At 36.7% G+C, this 21360-nt stretch overlaps 1 protein-coding gene across 1 annotated transcript in view; it reads right to left on the bottom strand.

Moving 5' to 3' along the window:
• Positions 1-10308, bottom strand: part of ICA1L (islet cell autoantigen 1 like) — a 42553-nt gene extending 32245 nt beyond the window's left edge. Inside the window, exons 1-4 of the mRNA XM_060016279.1 lie at positions 10147-10308; positions 7693-7765; positions 3049-3172; positions 1688-1886 (exon numbers count right to left, since the gene is read on the bottom strand). Of these exons, the coding sequence (XP_059872262.1) occupies positions 1688-1886; positions 3049-3172; positions 7693-7765; positions 10147-10308 (558 nt within the window). The remainder of the gene's footprint in view (positions 1-1687; positions 1887-3048; positions 3173-7692; positions 7766-10146) is intronic.
• Between the last annotated feature and the right edge of the window lie 11052 nt (positions 10309-21360).

Genomic DNA, 21360 nt, shown 5'->3' with positions numbered 1-21360 from the left:
ATGTTTTCAGACACATGAAATTGTAATAAAGAAGACTAATTCCCTTTCCCTGTATTATTTCAAAATTAATGGAAAAGATTTTGGCTATTTTTAGAAACTGTAGGAGATTCTTTCCAGCAGATATCTTTATGCTGAGAAACTATGTGATGAAAGAGAGAAGGTACATAGTTAAGAAAAAAAAAAACAGATTCCAAATAAAAACAAACATCCAAAACTACTGATGGATAATATTTACCTAAGAAAGAGTAGAAGAATAAATGGAAAGAGGACATAGTAAAAGTGTTGAGAAGCATTAATAATAGTTCTGAACCATACAGATATATTTATAAACTTAAATACAGGCTTATTATATTTCTTACAAATGAATCATTTATCACCAAATAGTGTGAATACTCAACTTTAAATGTACTTATTCATTCATTCAACAAATACTTATGAGGTATCTATTATGTGCCAGGCACTGGTCCAGGCACTGGGATGCTGTGGTGAACAATGTTCTTCCTCACCATCCCTGAGTGAGGAGGCCCAGGAAAAAAAGAAAAAATATATATAACATAATCTCAAGTCACAAAGATAACATATAAATGCAACAGAAATGGGTGACAACATTTGATTAGATGGTCAGGGAAGCCCTTGGTGAGTTCATGCATGATGTGTGAACTGGGATAGGAAGATGATGAGCAGGCCCTGCTAAGACCCTGAGGAGAGCCTTCTAGACCCAGGGAAAAGGAAGGACAAAAGTCCTGGGTGTGGGAAGTGTTTCCAGAGCAGGAAGGAATAGGGTAGAGCCGATTCCTTCCTCAAGCATAGAAAGGGCTGGAGCACAGAAAGTAAGTACTGTACAAGATGTGGCAGCAGAGGGACCAGAGATCAGACTGTGCAGGGCTATTTGGGTCTAGATGAGAGGTGTGGATTATATTCTTTTTTTTTTAATTTAGGTGAAATTCACATAACATATACTTAACCGTTTTAAAACTGTACAATTCAGTGACACTAGTGCATTGACAATGTTGTGTAACCACTCCCTTGGATTGTATTCTAATTGTCAAGGATTATAAAGGGGACAGAATAACAGGTTGCCTGAGGCCATGTGTCCAGCTACTACTGCCCAGGTCTGTTGGAGTAATCATTGAGGCAAAGAACTTGTAACGGCTAGTAAAAAGACTCCATCAATACTAAATATAAATATGGATTTTTATTATAGGCACTTTATGAAGGAGTGAATTTTACTATTTATGTATGGTAAATTCAGGGAATACAATTTATAATAAGGAGTTTACTTAGCAAAATATATGTTCACACATATAGTTGCTTTAACAGTTTGTGGTCAAACTATGTATTGTGGCAGAATGAAAAATCTGATAACCTTCACTTATAATTAATAATCATTTTACATGAGTTTTTACTTAAGTTTTTTTTCCTGACTAATGAACTGTTTTCCTCCTGCAAACAACTCCTAAAAGTCCAGGTAGGCAACATTTAAAAGGTAGATCTATTATGCCACTCAAAGAGTAAAAAAAAAAAAAAAAAAAGTGTGACAACCTTTTGTACGTTAACTGAAGATTTCCAAGCAACCAAGAATTTATAATATAACACATTTTCCAAAAATAGTCTGACGTTTTATACTCTTGATTAAATTATTCTGTAGAGCTTCAAGAAAACATAAAAAAGGGATGTATTTTCATACTTTTCGGAACTTTTCCATTTGTTTTAAGGTGTCTGGGTCCAGTTCTTGGGACACGTCTTTCATCCACAGCAGAGCTCCTCTATATTCTGTGCGCGCCTGCTCCATCCGATTGACAGTCATCAAGGTATCAGATACTGCCCTTTGACTGAATGTTGCTACTTCTTGCTTAAGACGAGACAGGGGAGTATACAGAGCCAATCTAATGGCAGAGAGGTAAAAATAAGAGGCATGTACGTTCCATAAGCAAAATAAAACAAAAACAACCATAAAGCATAACTTGCTATCAAGATGAGTCTTTAAACAGGAAATTATTAAGATGCCTACGAAAATCGGAAAGCAAATAAGGATCATACAGTCAACTTTGAACTGTTAATAAAGATGTGTTTCTATCTCTCCCTTTCTTGTTTCAGGAAATATCAATATATCATTTTTGCAACATTTTAGATGTTTATCCATGTATAGATAATCTGCCAAGTAAATCTGCCATTTAGAAAAGAATTCCTTGAGTAAAGCGATCCTATATTTATAAAGCATAATCCTATAAGCAGAAAGCCTTTCTTTTGACAAATTTAGGGAAAACCTGGGTATAGAAAAGCAGATAAAATGCTAGATGAAGGAATGAGGATAAAATTCTTAGCAGCTGAGGATGAGAACAAGAGAAAAAAGGATTTAAGAAACACAAGTCAAACCCAGCTCCTCTGATCTGCTTTTGACTTAGTGGCAATAGAGGGGCTTTTATTGGCTGTCTCTTTGTCACCTCCTTAAAGGTGGACTTTTGCACTAATATGGTGTTTCAGAATAAAGCCACTTAAGTTATACATTGTCATTACAGGTCCGATAAAGTCTATTTTTATTTTTCTCTAGAAAATGCAAAGATTTTGGCTTTATTTAGTAATTGTAGGAGATTCTTTGCAGCAGGTATCTTTATGTTAAAAAGTTGTAAAATAATGAATGCAAAGTATATAATTAAGAAGACAAAATTTCCTCTGCCTAAAAAGAGGAAAAGTTCCAATGTACTCATAGATAGTATAATATCCAAAAAGTGAAAAAAATATATATACATGTTTAAATTTTAGCCATTCTGTGCCTCTGTTACATCAAACCACTTAAGAAATTTAAGTACAGGCCTAAAGTCTATTTCTAGGAATTAAGCAACCTGTGAATGTCAATTTTTAAATAATTATTTTAAATTCAAAATAAATAAGACTTAGGCATCAAAACAACTATATACTGCAATATACTTCTCTTTTAATCCTCTAATGGAATGAAGAGAAACCTTTACAAATATGCAAATTTAACTACACACATCAAAACTGTCATACTGACTACAAATTTAAGGATGATGCAAAACCATGATAAACCTTTGCTTGGCTGAAGAACAGAGTGCCTTGCCAGTGGCATCCATCATTTTGCCAGCCTGAGTTGTATCCCGTTCTGCTTGGAACTTTAAAAAGAGCCCTAGTTCGTTTTCTTCCTCCGATATAACTAGGGAAAAAATGACAGTATAGTTCATTGTTTCATTTCATCATTGGTTTAAAACACACACACACACACACACACACACACACACGAATAAAATTCTCACAGCAATAACTCTCTATACATAAGAATTACTTGGGGGTGGAAGGAGAGACACTTATTTTTAAAATGCAAATTCCTGGGCTTCATCTCCAGAGATTCTGATTTTACAGGTCTGAGGATCTGTTTTTTTTTTTTTTTAAACAAGCACTCCAGATGATTTTGATGCACTGACTCCATGGACCTCACTTCGGGAAAGACTGATCTTTAGTGAAAAAAAAAATTCCAAAATAATAAAACAAAGCCACAGATGACGCATTTTCAAACGTGCACTTTAGGATCATTGCCTCTTACAAAGTATTTGGGGGTTTCTATTTATTTTTTTATTTTATTTATTTTTGGCTGCACTGGGTCTTCGTCGCTGTGCGTAGGCTTTCTCTAGTTGCGTCAAGCAGGGGCTACTCTTCATTGCAGTGCGCGTGCTTCTCATTGCAGTGGCTTCTCTTGTTGCGGAGCACAGGCTCTAGGCACACGGGCTTCAGTAGTTGTGGCTTGCGGGCTCTAGAGCGCAGGCTCAGTAGTTGTGGTGCACGGGCTTAGCTGCTCCGCGGCATGTGGGATCTTCCTGGACCAGGGCTCAAACCCGTGTCCTCTGCATTGGCAGTCAGATTCTTAACCACTGCGCCACCAGGGAAGCCCCTGGCTTTCTATTTAAACTTAACTTATTCTTGTCTCCCATCCTGGCTTCATTTTCCTATGCTCAGTATCTCAGACCCACAACTGTCCACGATTTGGTTCCTAAAACCCTTAAAGTTGTCATGTAGTACAATACTACTCAAAGTGTGGTCTGTAGACCAATGTCGGTCCAGAACCATTTGCTACCAGCTTGTGACAGATATCAAAACTAAGAAACTATTTAGAAACTTTTACCAATTTGACTGTTTTATATCTGAGTCTAATAATAAAAAAGTGTGCCTATATTTTGCATGTCTTCTTTAAGTCCATTTTTCTGAAAATTCATTTTTATTATATTTTCAAAAGTGTCAGTTTACAACAGATTGAAAGTAAAACACAAGACAGAAAATGGCCCTTCACCACAGTTTTAGAAGCGCTGATCTAGTGGAAGATGACCCTTTAATCACAATAAGACAAACAGGTGAGGAAGCCCATAAAGTGTTCAAATTGTGAGCTTAAAGTGAAAAACAAGGACTTCTCTGGTGGCACAGTGGTTAAGAATCCACCTGCCAATGCAGGGGACATGGGTTCGAGCCCTGGTCCAGGAAGATCCCACATGCCGCAGAGCAACTAAGCCCGTGCGCCACAACTACTGAGCCTGCATTCTAGAGCCTGCGAGCCACAACTACTGAGCCTGTGTGCCACAACTACTTAAGCCTGCATGCCACAACTACTGAAGTCTGCGTTCCTAGAGCCCGTGCTCCACAACAAGAGAAGCCACTGCAATGAGAAGTCCGAGCACTGCCAACGAAGAGTAGCTCCCACTTGCCGCAACTAGAGAAAGCCCGTGTGCAGCAACAAACACCCAATGCAGCCAAAAATCAATTAATTAATAAATTAATTTCAAAAAGAATTCTATAAAAAAAAGTGAAAAACAGGACAAATGTCATGTTTAATTTCACCCTAGTTTACTGATGGAAAAACTGAAGTTAAAAACTGAAAGGGAAGTCCCTTTTAATACCTCTGAGGCAGCAGGGGAACTCAGGCCTTCTCACTTGCTAGCTGCCCCCCCGCCTGGTCCTCCCTGTAGTACCTACAAGGGAGGCCCTAGGAGAGCACGATGGTGTTTGGGAGAGGGTGTCTACACATTCTGTAGTATCATCTTTAATAAAACCAAGTGCTGTTTTATGAACAATTAACCTGATTAAGAGTGGATTGGATTTGAGGAATCTGCTTAATTTAATATTCTCATTACTTCAAAGATGTACAGATTACATATTTCCTTTGAATCAGAACTTCATAAAATATACCTCAATGAAAACTACTAGAAAAAAAATATTAACTTGTAGATGATCCAGAAAGCTCTCTGAGAACTCGGACTATCTCATTAACAAATATCAATTGAACAAGAACCATCATTGAGCCTCATCCTTATCAATGCAGAAAGGGGAGGAGATGAAGCTGAATCTGTGCTAATTCTGTGTTGGGACCTGCTGCCAAAAACTACAGAGACCCTACTCCTATGTGTTCTTCCCCAGCCAAGTTATTCTCATAAAGCTTTATAGTGATGGAGGAATCTACTGCAATTGTCCAATGTTAGTCTCAACAGAAGATCTATTAATAAAACAGTCTTCAAGAAATCACACAGTCAAACACAACCTTGAAGAGAAAGTACATGATGAAATATATATATGTATATCCCTTCCTTACCCTGAAATGCTCCACCAGCATGCTAAAAGATCTGGTGATCCCAGGACAAAATGCAGTATGCACAAACTTGCAAATGTTTCTTTACATTTCTGTCACAGGACTCCCTTGCTCCAATGATTGCAATGGCTTTTTACTGCTTGGTAAAATATTTAAGGTCCTTAGCAATCTGACTCGAATCTTCCTTTGCTCTTGTATCACCCTACTAGTCCCAATTACAAACTCTTCCATCATGCAGACTGTTCTCATTCTTTAACCTTATTCCTTGACTCCAATTCCCTTTCTTCCCACATATTCAACATCTATAAACCTTTTACATTTTACCTCAATTCCCATCTATGGAGTTGCCTTTACCAATCACTCTAATACACAGTTATTTTTCACTCCAAGAGAATTCAGAGGTATGTCTGTATCACTATCCTGAATTCAATTACACACTATTCTTGTCTCTTATTTTGTTACAAAAAGTTGTTTCTCAAACTACTGCCTTGGGAAAAGGACATAGTTTTACACATGGCAGGCACTCAAAAAATTACCATGCTATAATGGATTTCTTGCTTTAACGGAACAACACATGAACTTTGATTGTAAAATTTTGAGACCAATTTACACAGCTACACAAGAAAACCATTCATTGAGCAAATATATATTAAGTATGCACTGTATGCTAGACATTGTTTCTAGGTTAGGAGACCAGAAATAAACAGACAAATTCCTGTCCTTAAGGAGGGCATATTCTAGTGGTGGTAAGAAAAACAACAGATAAAATATACAGAATGTTGAATACTGTTAAGTTCTATTGTTAAGTAGACAGACTTATGAGAAAGAGGGGTATTTCATTTTAGATATGGGGGTCAGGGAAGGACTCACTAAAAAGATGACACTTGACCACATACCTAAAGAAGATCAGGAGCCGACTATGCAGATATGCCTACTGTGAAGGAGATTAACATGGCTCAAGAGGAGATGAGATTAGAGAAGTAACAGAATCAGAGAGGTGGCCATGTCCAGTAGGGAACTGTAATTAAGGCAGGAGAAGAGATCCAAAGATTGAGTTCCAATCCGAAGAGGTCAAGAGAGGAGAGGGCTTCCCTGGTGGTGCAGTGGTTAAGAATCCACCTGCCAATGCAGGGGACACGGGTTTGAGCCCTGGTCTGGGAAGATCCCACATGCCGCGGAGCAACTAAGCCCGTGCACCACAACTACTGAGCCCGTGTGCCACAACTACTGAAGCCCACACACCTAGAGCCCGTGCTCCGCAACAAGAGAAGCCACCGCAATGAGAAGTCTGCGCACCGCAATGAAGAGTAGACCCCGCTTGCTGCAACTAGAGAAAGCCCGGGCACAGCAACAAAGACCCAACACAGCAATAAATAAAATAAAATAATTTATTTAAAAAAAAATAGAAGAGAGGAGATTCCAGCAGTGGCACGATACTGAGAAGGAATGACCATTAAAAAGAAATCCAGGGACATGTGGTAACTGGAAGCCAAGCACAGAGAGTGTCTCAAGGAGGGGGCGGATAATCAACTGTGTTAAATAATGTGACACGGACCGAGAATTGGTCCCTGGATTTATTGCTTCATGACTATGACAAGAGCAATCTGGTGCAGTGGTGGGAATGAAAACCTGACTGGTGGGAGTGAAAACCTAAAAGGTTTATAGATGTTGAATATGTGGGAAGAAAGGGAATTGGAGTCAAGGAATAAGGTTAAAGAATGAGAAGTGGAAGGAAAGGAATGGATTCTGTGCCTACAGATAATTATGTCGAAATTCCCTGTGAAAGGAGCAGAGGAATGGGATGGCAACTGCTAGAGCAAGTAGGGGTTGAGAAAGAGAGCTTTTAAATGATGGAAGCAAATCCACTTAAGACTCTGGGAAGGAAAACTAAACTCAGCAAAATGAGTCTGTCAGAGGATCTGATGAACTGAGGACACTGGGGGATTTGAGAACAGGTCACTGTAAATACTCATTTTTGTCATTAGAAACTGTCCACAAAATAATTTAATAAACTACTATTTTTACATTAAACCTTTCATTTAAAAAATGCAAATGAATATTTATTTTAAATGGGAATTGTCAGATAGATATCTATGATTTCATACCATTGAGTTTTAGCTGATATTTCTCAACTATCTTCAGAAGTTCAGTGCATGTCTCTTGAATGGAGTGAAAAACCTTTGAAATATAAATTTTATTAGGACAATGTAAAGAACCATAAACAAATATAAAATATTTAAAAAGCACTTCAAAAGCAAAACATTTTCTTATAAGTATTATGTCTATTTTCCTTGACTGTGATATACTTCAGTTTTGATTTTATTTCAGGTGTAGAAAAAGCACACTTAGATTTCCCCCATGAGGGTTGGAAGAAATGGTGATAAATACATGGGAACTAATAAAAATTTATAACTGTGGAATTTGTCCTCCCCTCAGCTCCAAACTGTCTAAATAGCAAAAATGTAAATCTAATATAAACTACATCAAACATTGCTTACCACTGATGAAAAGAGTATAGATAGCCTTAGAAAACACTAACTAACTCAGAGTCTGACTTTTCTCCAATACTGGTCTAAGCAAAACAGGTCAGTGAGTTTACCATAAAAATTAAATAATGTGTTACAACATCAAAAATAAATTCTTTTGGATTATTTTTGTTTAGAATTTTCCATGAATATTAATCCCTTCATTATCACTGCTGCTAATAGCTAACAAAAAAATAAAATATCCAGTAGGCTCCCATTTCAAAGCAAGTGAAAATTTGAGATCAGGACACATACACGTGAGGTAACTCTTCACACATATCTATACATTTAGGTTTTCCCAGAGAAAGAAGCCAGCATGGGTTTTAGGGTGCAGCCTAAAGAAGACTCACAAAGTCCTTCGCTGAAGAGTTGCTATGAGACTTTAGTTCAAAAAGACCTTGGCACTGTGGTACAATATTAGGCCCTAATCCTTTGAGATTATCAAATGAACTTCCAATATCACTATTAAGCCTGAATGATCTATCTCTGATGTAGTTTTGTTGTTATTTTGATGTTTGATCAGATCGAAGGAAGACTGATAACAGACACTAAAATCTAAGTGGAGGAGCAACCATCAATTTTCCACGTAAGTTTAAGTATGTTTGAATTACACTTGGTATATGGATTTGGCAATCTAAAAAGCCATTTTAAATCCATATGGAAGGGGATTAGAAAAGAATACAAAAATGATAGTTCTGTTATGATGAAGTGATTATGATTTTTTTTCCCATGGGTCCTTGGAAGATTTACATACTATTGCTTTTCACTGTTATAATAAAAATATCTTTTTCAGTTTTAGTGAGATATAATTTGACAAACAAAACTGTAATATATTTAAAGTGTACAACATGATAATTTAAGTATGCATACTTGTAGGTATACTTAAAATGAAACTATTTCTCATTCTTAAAAAAATTAGTACAATTGTGGGAGAAAGTTCTTGATTGATTCCAAATATTTGTCTAATGGACAAGAATTACACTGAATATAAAATGTCACCCACACATTACCTAATGATGTGAAACAATACAAAAAAATATACATCTGTGGGAATATATGTAGCAACAGCGAAGAGTTCCCCTGGTGCTAAAACATATTACTTAAAATAAAGTCCCTTCATTTTTTTTCCATATTTGTCACTGAATCCTAAGAAGAATACTTTTCAACACAAATTGTACTTTTCAACACAAAAAGTTTGTTAAATAGAAGTAATTTCTATTTCCATATTTGTTAGGGCAATTACGAAAGTTTATTTTCTGCAGAATAAAATTACTTAGTAGATTAAGACCTATTTAATTAGACCTCTATTTAAAATATTTAAGAATATTTAAGAATCCCAACAGATTACTACATTCCAAGCGTAACAGAACTCCTGCCTGGAAATGTTTGTAAAAGTTACATTAGTATATGTACATGGAATTAGCAAATCTGCATTTAAAAATCTAGATTTTTTTCATTAACGTACATGAGAACTTCCTTCTAATTAGCTTAATTACTTAAAAGCATTTAAAGTTTAAAGTTGTTTCCTGGTAATTAGTCCTTTTATTTAAAATGAAAAAGAGAACCAAAAATGCATATGACATACTTCAATTAACTCCACCCCTTAATAATAGAAACAAAAACTCCAACTTGTAAAATCCTCACTCACTATTTGATTTCAGTTAATGTATTGCAGTGAGTTATAGACTTCAGATAAAATAGTACAAAATATTATGACATGATACATAATGAGTATATGGTCCCAATTAGAAATATAATTAATTCATTAACATGGCATAAAAATTACAATACTTGTGCCAGAGAAATTACTTAGTTCATGATTTATCTAATTTATGAACACCAGTTCTGCCAATCCTCAATCTGTGAGAATTATGATCTATCCAGAAGATCTGATTGATAAATGGATACAATTATTCTATTATCAAGTTTTGCATTTATCCCGATAAGTTCTTCAGTATGAAAGCTTGTCATAGTCCTCTTAGTCATCCTAGATAATAACAAGTTATATGCAGTACACAGAATCCTAAAATTTACCTCAAGTTTAGCATCCAGTTCAGCATCAGATGCCACTATGTGCTCATCCTCCTTTTTCCCGGTTGCTTTGATGAAGACCTGTTTGGTTTTCCAGTATTTCTTTTGCATTCTGCTGACTACTGACTGGTTATCTTCTGGTCTGGGTTGCCCAAAAAAATCCATGGAGTGACTACAAGAAATAACTAAAATTAAATTTCTTAAAAAATATTTTCAATAATAAATATCTATTTAGCCAATATTTAATCTAACTGAAAAACTGAAAAAGATACTAAATTGAATATTAATGTTGACAGCTAAACATGCTAATGTTTACTTTGTATGGTCTAAATTTATGTTTTAATTATAACTTGCACAAGTAACAGGCAAAAAGATTAATGATACATTAATTAGGTGACAAAGTGATAAAACTGTTATGATTTTGCAGTAATGGCTGGAAATAATTTTATTTTGTTCGACCAATCTCTATTTGTAGACACTTATTAGTTTCTGATTTTTGCTTTTGTAATAATACTGAAAAATGAACCTGTACACACATCTTTGCATCCTGCTATCATTTCCTTAGGAAAACTTCCTACGGATTAACTGCTATGTCAGAAGAATACACATTTAATATATACCCTCAGATATGCAAAGATTCAGATATATACTCTTCTTTAAAAATCACTTAAAGAAATACTTTAGTATCCAATAAATTAACAAAAATAAAGATCTTAAGTATAAGGCAGATATGTTATAAAAGAAATAGAGATGAAAATTGTAACCTTTTGTAAACTTAGAAATTAATGTCTAAGTAACTGTTCTTAACATGGTTAACATGGCTACATTAAGGAAATGCAAATGTGAAAAGTGTTCATTAATGAAATGTAAAAAAAAGAAATAATAATAATAGTTTTAAAAGCCCAGACTATTCCAATAAATGGTGGGAGGTAGGAACAAAGGGAGGTACTAAAATATGTGACTCATTTCCAGGGGAATCAATAGATAACTAATGTATTCTTAATGTTGGTAAAGAAATAGAAGTTCACTTTCTTTTTATTTTGAAATTACTAATCAAATAAAAATAGGATGTCTAATTTCTAAGTTATTAGGAGCAAAACAAGAGAACGAGAAAAACCAGCAAAAGCAAAAGAAGACTGGAAAAACAGGAGTAAGGCAACATAACAAATTGTGTAAACTAAGATGACAGAATAAGAACAATTATATTATTTACTATAATAAATGAAAACTTCCTCTTAAATACAAAGAATCTCAAATCATAAAAAATAAAACAGTATATACAATTATATGCTATTTGGGATCCGCTTAAAACAAAACGATAAAGAATTATGGGTTAAGATATACCAGGTAGGGACTTCCCTGGTGGCTCAGTGATTAAGAATACGCCTGTCAAAAAGAAAAAAAAAAAGAATACGCCTGTCAATGCAGGGGACACGGGTTCGATCCCTGGTCCTGGAAGATACCACGTGCCATGGAGCAACTAAGCCCGTGCGCCACAACTACTGAGCCTGTGCTCTAGAACCCACAAGCCACAACTACTGAAGCCCGCGCACCTAGAACCCATGCTCTGCAACAGGAGAAGCCACCGCAATAAGAAGCCTGCGCACTGCAATGAAGAGTAGCCCCAGCTCGCTGCAACTAGAGAAAGCCCGCATGCAGCAACAAAGACCCAGTGCAGCCAAAAATAAATAAATAAAATAAATTTATATAAAAGAAGATATACCAGGTAAATATAGTAGAAAGAAAATGAAAGCAGGGGTAGCCACATTAATATCAGACAAAGTAGGTTTAAATAAAAAGCATTATAGGGCTTCCCTGGTGGCGCAGTGGTTGAGAGTCCGCCTGCTGATGCAGGGGACACGGGTTCGTGCCCTGGTCCGGGAAGATCCCACATGCCGTGGAGCGGCTGGGCCCGTGAGCCATGGCCGCTGAGCCTGCGTGTCCAGAGCCTGTGCTCTGCAACGGGAGAGGCCACAACAGCGAGAGGCCTGCATACCGCAAAAAAAAAAAAAAAAAGCATTATATAGAACAAAGACAAAATGTAAAGTCCACAGGTGGCCACTCTTCCAGATATTTGCTGGCTATTCTCCTTTGGATATCCTCCTGGATTCCTGGACAGTATAGATTAATTATCATTTAACTGTAGCACCTCTCATGTGCTATGCTGGTAACTGGGTTGGACATAATTTGGCATAGAAAATAGTACAGGGGGGTAATGGATTTGATGTAAGCATTATACCGTCTGACAGAAAGTCTTGCGGGAAAACTTGCAGTTTATCTTTCCCCTCCAATTTCTGTCTGCTTTTGCTTGCTTTTGATGGTTTTCAATTAGTGTTCCCCTCCAGATTGTTATCAGCCTGAGGGTCAGTCCAACTGTATGACAAACTGCTGATCTCTTCTACTAAGCTGACATAGGCTTAGGCCCAATCAGTTAAGAGAACAAACTTCTTAGGAGTATCAGAAGAGAACATCTCTTCCCCACCTCAACTCACTTTGCTGATGTAGCTTGAACAGTATACTCCTGGCCTCTCTCCACTCCCTCACTAGCTCCTTCATACGCAAGGAAGAGTAACTTATCTGATTGGATTTGAGAGCAATAAACTGAGTCCTCCCCTTCCTCTCTGAAATCTATCCTGCCTGCAGAGAGCACACATTCCCTGGCAAGGGGAGGACAGTGACTGGGTGGGTAAATCTGCGAAAGGTGAGATTTGTACATTTGCATTTTTTGGCGGAGGGCACTGCTAAATCTGCTTGCCACTGGGGGTAGGTTGAGTAGAAAGCCGAGTATTACTGGCTTGACATCATCAGATGACAGAGCTCAAGGCTGGAGAACTACCAGAAATTTAGGAAGAATATCATGGAAGGGAGGGAGCCAAAGAGGAGACAATCTCTGTACACAAAGAGCTCCCAAGACCTGTGCTGTTCACTAAACTAATCATGAAGTGAAGGAGGGGACCCTAGGGGTCCTCGCAGAAAATCAGCAGCTAGAAACTGAAGTAAAGGTTTCAACTGCTACCACTACAGTGGAGACAAGAGTCTGGAATTTGAATTCAGTCAAGTTAACTGCCTTCTAGAATAAAAATTATTTTTCAAAGAAGCAAAACAGAATTCAGAGTCTCTAAAATCCATAATTTAAAAAGGCAAGTATCGGGCTTCCCTGGTGGCGCAGTGGTTGAGAGTCAGCCTGCCGACGCAGGGGACATGGGTTCGTGCCTGGTCCGGGAAAATCCCACATGCCGCGGAGCGGCTGGGCCCGTGAGCCATGGCCGCTGAGCCTGCGCGTCCAGATCCTGCGCGTCCGGAGCCTGTGCTCCACAACGGGAGAGGCCACAAGAGTGAGAGGCCCGCGTACCGCAAAAAAAACCCCACAAAAACAAAAAACAAAAGTCAAGTATCCAACTAAAAAACACTAGACATGCAAAGAAATAGGAAAATGTGACCCATACTCCATGAAAAAAAGTCAGTAAAATAGATGCCAAAGATTTCTCAGATATTACAATTATCAGACAAGCACTTTAGACCAGCTATTATAAACATGTAAAAGACTTAAAGTAGGATATGTGCACAATAAATGAATAGACAGAAAATATCAAAAGAAAACAAGTGAAAGTTTCAAGTTGCAAAGTTCAATAAATGCAATTAAAAACTGACTGGATACTCTTAAGAATAAACAGAAGATGGGAGATGTAAGAAGTGAAGCTGAAGATGAATCAATAAAAATTACCTAATCTGAAGAACAGAGAAGAAAAAAAAAAAGACCCTGAAGGAGAGGAGGAATAGAAGGGGAATGAAAAATATCTGAATAAAACATCCTAGGGCTTTCCTGGTGGCGCAGTGGTTGAGAGTCCGCCTGCCGATGCAGGGGACACGGGTTCGTGCCCCTGTCCGGGAGGATCCCACATGTGGAGCGGCTGGGCCGCTGAGCCGGCACGTCCAGAGCCTGCGCGTCCGGAGCCTGTGCTCCGCAATGGGAGAGGCCACAACAGTGAGAGGCCCGCATAATGCAAAAAGAAAACAACAACAACAAAAAAAACAAAAAAAACATACTAAATTTTGTAAATGACATTAACTTATAGACTGATAAACACAAGGAAAACCACAAATAGGCACATCATAGACCAACTGCTTCAATTCAAAGATAAAGAGAAAATCTATCTTGAAAGCAGAGAAAAATGGTATATTACACAAATGGGAACAAAAATATAAATAAGATGGAAGCTCTCAACAAAAACAACAAAAGCCAGACTACAATGGAAGGACATATTTAAGGTGTTGAATGAAAGAAAGAAAAACTATCAACTCATAATTCTCTACTGAAACTGTCCTTTAAAACTGAAATCAAAATAAAGCCATTTTCAGACAAAGAACTGAGAAAATTCATGGCCAGGGGACTTTTAGAAATGCTAACAAATTCTACAGGCTGAAGGGAAATTACAACAGTAATTTATCTATAGGAAAGAATGAAGATGACTGGAACTGGTAAATGTCTGGGTAAACATAAGACATTTTTCTTTCTTAATTTCTTCAAAAGTTATATATAGTTTAACATATGCAGACAACAATAAAATGATAGCTCAATCATCCCAATATTCTGTCATTTCTGTGTCATTTATACCTTCACCTATTCCCTACCACCTTACTCCATAATCATTATCATCATCAACATTTTATATGGTTATTTTTGAGAATATTTACATACAATGAAATGTACAATTTTTAGCTGTATACTTTTGACAAATAGGTATTATGGTATAGAACATTTCCAACTCCCCAGAAAGTTCTCTTGTATCCCTTTCCAGCCAATGCCTAGCCTACCATAAATAATAAATGTTTTGATTTTTTTTCACCTTAGTTTTTCCTTTCCTAGTTTGTTCTTTTTTATCGCTGAACAGTAATCCATTGTATGAGTGTTAACAGTATGCTTTAATTTTTCACTACTGTAAATAAATCTGCTATGAATATGCCTATACAAGTCTTTTGTGGACAAATGTCTTCACTTCTCTTCAATAAAACCTAGAAATGGATTTTTCTCTATCAAAGGATTGGGGTACACTTTATAAAAAATTGCTGTTTTACATTCCCATTAGCAATGTATGGGAGTTATAATTGTTCCACAACCTCAATAACACTTAACGTTGGCAGACTTTTTAGTTTTATCCATTCTAGTTGTGTAGTGGTATTTCCTTACAGCTTTAATGTGTATTTTCCTGACAACTGATAATGAACACTTTTTCATGTGCCAACTGGCCTTTTGTATATCCTCCATTGTTGTGTTTGTAAGTCTTTTGCTCACTTTTAAATTGGTTTGTCTTTTTTTTTTTAGTATTGAGCTGTAGAGTTTTGGAATTTAGATTGGGATGGCACTGAATCTGCAGATCAATCTGTGAAGGACTGGCATCTTAATAATATTGAGTCTTCCACTTCATGAACATAGTATGTATCTCCATTTATTTAGGTCTTATCCTAAATAAATCCTGTCAATCCTAAATAATCCGGTGGATAGAAATTCTCTCAGTTTTGGTATCTATGACACTCTATTTTGCCTTCATTCATAAATGATAGTCTAATTGTATATAAAAGTATAGATTGGCAACAATTCTCCTCTTTTTAAAGCTATCATTATTGGTCCATGCAAGACTCATTCTTTTGTTTGTTCATTTATTTGTATATTCCTTCCTTTTTAACCCCTTCCTCATATCCATCTCTCATCACAATCATTCAATGTGTTTGATGTGTACCTTTTTATTTGAATGTGTTCTTGTAAAATGTGTTATGTACATATGCTAATCTACAGAAATGACACTGTGCTGTAGATTCCATTTCTGACTTTTTGTTGTTTTTTTTTCACTCAGTATTTATTTATTTACTTATTTATTTACCTGGCTGTGCCGGGTCTTAGTTGCAGCACGCAGGATCTTCGTTGGAGCATGTGGGATCTAGTTCCTGACCAGGGATCGAACCCTGGCCCCCTGCATTGGCAGCTCAGAGTCTTAACCACTGGGCCACCAGGGGAAGTCCCCAGTCCTCTGTTTTTAAGTTCTATGTATGTTGCTATGTATGTGTCTGTTTTGTTGTTTCCAACATTATATAACATTATATAACATTATATAACATTGCTTAGTGTTCCTTAACTGAGGATAGAAGCCCTAATACCTTAGGTCGTCTATTGCAGTCAATGAGAAGTCTGGGCTCCTACTGTCCCTCCTTTTTCTATTTGAATCTTTTATAAAAGAGTTTTTATCTGTGATGTCCTGAGATTCTCTAAGATGTATTTAAGTAGAGTGTATTTTCCTTATGGAGGTTCATGTCTTCCTTCAGTTCTAGAAAATTCTAAGCTGTAATCCCTTCAAATATTCCTTTTCAGCCATAATTTCTTCTTTTTATCTGAATCTTCTATTGGGTCTTAATGGCTCATTTTTTAATCTGTTTGTCTGTCCTATATTTTGGATAAGTTCTTCAGTACAATCTTCCAGTTTATGAATTCTCTTTTCAACTCTGTTCAGTCTAGAGTTCATCATACCTATTGAGTTTTTTTTTTTTTAATCCAGTGACTGTTTCTTTCTTTCTTAATTTCCAAGTTTTCCAATTGGTTCTTCTTAATATTCTCCTAATTTTTTATCCTTTTTAATGACATCATTCCATAATTTTTCTCTTTGGCACCCTAAATACATAGAATTCTTAGACTTTTTATCTGGAGTAAATTCATTTTCCAAATATTGATTTTGTTCGTTGAATTCTGTAAGCTTATTTTGAGTATAAAATCTTTACTTTTCCTTTTTCCTCTCTCTGGTTATTCCTCCTTATCTAGTGATTATAGATCACTAGATCTATAATCTAGTTGCCTCCACTTCACCTTCAGGGTTGCTACTTTCACAGTGTCATATACTGGTATTTTAGGGACGCTGATATAGTGGTATCTGAAATACTACCGATCTATTCAGGGTGTTGAAGGAGCATTGCATGTGAAACACTTTTAATTTCTACCAACCTGCAGAACCTGAACTCCCAGAAGCTAGGACCTACTTCTATACTGAGAGCTCAAGACGTCTGTTTCAGTCCACTCACCTCTCTTGTCTATTTTGTTTCTAGTCCATGTTTACCTTATTATCTAGCCAAGATAAACTTTCTGGGGTTTGTTTTTTTTTTTTGATTACTATGAATTTGGAGCAGAACTTACCATGCCATCTTAACTAGAAATCTCCTTTCTTTCTTTCTTTTTTTTTTTGGCCGTGTTGCATGGCATGTGGGATCTTAGTTCCCCAACCAGGGATCGAAACTGCCCCCTGTAGTGGGAGCACAGAGTCTTAATCACTGGACCGCCAGGGAAGTCCATAATCTCCTTTATTTCTAGAAAGAGTACAATATTTTTTTTACTTGAACACAGTCATCACATGGAACACTTTACTCATTTTTGCATTATATAATATTTAAATTTGTATTTGTAGCTATCTCTTGGATATGGAATACAAATATTAAAATAAAACAAATCAATATTCTCTTTAGAGGTAGTTCTATACTCACTTTACTTATAACATTTCATTACTATGACATCACAGAGAAACAAGCAAAACAGACTGATGGTAATGTGCAAACTGAAGCACTGAAATCCCCTTGAGAAAAATAATCTGTGAAGACTTTTGACTAAATACAACATCACCATTTGATGTAATTAAGAAAATACATTAGACAAGGTTGCTGTTTAATATTAATGTAGTATTCCTGATTACTCTAGCTCCCAAGCCATGAATTTTCTCTTTTTTCTTTTTTTAAAGGAACATTTATTTATTTATTTATTGGCTGCTTTGGGTTTTCATTGCTGCGCGTGGGCTTTCTCTAGTTGCAGCGAGCGGGGCTACTCTTTGTTGTGGTGCACGGGCTTCTCATTGTGGTGGCTTCTCTTGTTGCGGATCACGGGCTCTAGGCGTGCGGGCTTCAGTAGTTGTGGCACGTGGGCTCAGTAGTTGTGGCTTGCGGGCTCTAGATCACAGGCTCAGTAGCTGTGGTGCACGGGCTTAGTTGCTCCGCAGCATGTGGGATCTTCCTGGACCAGGGATCGAACCCATGTCCTCTGTGTTGGCAGGTGGATTCTTATCTGTACAGCCTAATAGGTAACGTGGAGCCAATGAAGGTTTTGGAGCAGCAGAAAGACTAAACAGAGAGTTTAGACAATCTTTCCATATTCCAGATATAATCTAATAGGAGTCTGGACCAAGGACATTAGCATAAGAATATATCTGAAGGAAGAATCTATAGAACTTGTTAATAATGATTCAAGTTTTGCCCCTGAAAAATAAGGGCAATTAGGAGAAGCTATCTAAGTGGGAACACTATGCATTTGATGTGTGAAATTTTGAATTTGAAATGATAAGGGACATCTGAGTTTACAGAAATATCTAACAACCAATTAAAACCGTAGTAGCAAAGGTTGTTTCAAGCTTGGATCTCCAGTCATACTGCCTAGGTTTGAAGCCAACAACTCCACTATTTACTAGCCATGGGACATTGTGCAAGTTACATTAATCTTTCTGATCCTTAGTTTTCTCATCGGTAAAATAGGAATAATGAAGTAAACAGATTGCTATAAGAATCAAAAGAGAAAATACATGTAGAGCACTTAGAACAAAAATTGTGGGCAGTTAAGAAGCATATTATTTTATGCTTTTTCATTTTAATTTTTAGATTGGAAATGGTGATTTGGGAGCTAACTATATGAAGATAGTTAAGCAGTGAGAACACAGGAGAACTTCAAGAAAGAAAGCAGAAAGGTGGTAAAATTTGAAGGTTTGAAGAAGGTGAATCAAATTTGTACTAGGTTCTTAGTATTGTGCTATCGATTAACCACAATAAGAATAATAGTTTAATGAGAAATATGTTCTATATATAATAGATACTTAAATCCCATAGTTGAAAGAAATTGAAAAGAACCTTAAAGGTTACCTAGTTCAACTTTCTATTTCTGTTATCTAGTTCAAAAGGGATGGAGACTTCCATATAATGAGAGACCAATAAAAGAAATTTAAAAATCTTAATCATAACTGAGAGAATATAAAACAATTACACAGAGAAAATTTATTCGATATAGAGTTAGAGTGAAAAGCTTATACGAACTCCATCACCCAACAAGACTGCTATAAAGAGATTAAAGTGTCATTTATCCTCATTTGCCATAAAATCATTCACCAGAGCAATAGCAATACAGACTATGTGTGCTGATTAAACAGTTTTTATAAGTAAAACAGCTTTTTGTCTTTGACTGAACAATATGAAACTGCCAACATTAGATCATTTTGACCTACAAAATCAGCAATTTCATATGGTTCAACCTAAAAAAAGGAACTCAAACAACTCACCTCAGAAGAAAGTGCTTTGTGGGTAAATGATGTGCCTAACCAAGATCACATCTCCACTGCATTTCAGGGATCTAGGCTGATGGGCAAACACTATGGTCTTCTGGCAAATTAGTCCCTACCTGCCTTCTTGCTACAGCAGCGGAATTAAGTAGATCCAGCAGACTGCATGGTTTACACAGCCAAAATTACTATCATGGTCTTTTACAGAAAAAGTTTACAGAACTCTGATCTAGATCATGGTTCTCAAAGCATGGTCTGAAGAGTCATAAGTCTCTTTAAGCTAATGTTTACTCTTTGTTCATATGTACGTATACATACATATGTATGTACACACACACATATATATACTATATGTAATTTTTAAAAATAAATTTATTTTATTTATTTATTTTTGGCTGTGTTGGGTCTTTGTTGCTGCATGCGGGCTTTCTCTAGTTGCAGCGAGTGGAGGCTACTCTCTGCTGTGGTGTGTGGGCTTCTCATTGCAGTGGCTTCTCTTGCTGTGGAGCGCAGGCTCTAGGTGCACGGGCTTCATTAGTTGTGGCACACAGGCTCAGTAGTTGCAGCACGCAGGCTCTAGAGCACAGGCTCAGTAGTTGTGGCGCACAGGCCTAGTTGTTCCACAGCATGTGGGATCTTCCCCGACCAGGGCTTGTGAACCTGTGTCCCCTGAATTGGCAGGCGGATTCTTAACCACTGCGCCACCAGGGAAGCCCCATATATGTAATTTTTAAAGGTACTGCCTGACTAATCTTTCATCAATTGTCCATTAATTCAGGAATAGCTTTTGGCTCTGGCAAATCAATGAGTAGATTATGTTACAGGGTGATTTGTATGTCCTCTTGCACAGATGGAGACAAACTGAAGCCTACTGGAATCATTAGGGGTTACTGATATGAAAGACAAACTTTTAAGTCACAGATTGAGAATCGCCCCTCGAACTTTCCTAAAGGATATATTTATAAAGTACCAGCTTTAATATTAGACTAGAATTGCATCAGGTTATAAATACGAATCCTTTCAGATAGGTGAGCTTAACTGTTGTTTAGCCAAATGTGGGTTTGGTTACTGAGAGACTAAAACCGGACTAGGGCAGTTGAAATTTACAAATACTCTGAGACAACAGAAGTAGGCAGAACTATAATTAGCTGAAATTTCCAAAGAGTCCCAATAAGGAAGTCAGTTTCATACACATATTAAATGCCAGCTTTGTTCTGGGTGCTACACTTGACACTGCAATCATAACACCAATAAGACACTGAATGAGGAAATTAGATGCAGACCTGTCTTTATCTAAAACAGAAAGAATATGGTAATTACTTACAGCCATTCAATCATACACCCCAAAATCCCATACTAAGAAAGTAAGTTGCCCACAGAGAGGATACAATGTCCACCTAATATTCTTATAACATGACTAGAGCTTAATTGTTTTTCAAAAATAATTCAAAATTATGTAAAAGGTAAAGTCTTAGAGGGGTCTTAAGATATTTAAAAGTTCCTGATGATCTTGGTATTACTACTGACTAAAATAGTAATCATTATACTTGTAGAACTCTTGACAATTTTTAAAACATTTTCATACATTTTATCTCCTTCAATCTTCATGACAACCCTGACAACTAGAAATGGCAGATTTTATTATTCCGGTTTTGTAAAGGAGATCACCGAGGCATTGTGAAATTAAGGGAACTTTCTCAAGGATACACATACATTAAGAACATATTGATACTTAGCACACATCCAAGACTTTGACTCCAGAAGCAGTGTTCTTTTGCATTTTGAAGGTGAGGAAAGTATGATTAAAGTTATCTTCTGTCTTATAGTGAGTTAACTGAAACATACAATATTAGTTTCCTAATTATCA

The sequence above is a fragment of the Delphinus delphis genome, chromosome 7 (assembly GCF_949987515.2).
Source record: "Delphinus delphis chromosome 7, mDelDel1.2, whole genome shotgun sequence".
NCBI lineage: Eukaryota > Metazoa > Chordata > Mammalia > Artiodactyla > Delphinidae > Delphinus > Delphinus delphis.
The sequence above is the reverse complement of the archived record's forward strand: the minus strand, read 5'-3'. Positions and strand labels throughout refer to the sequence as shown.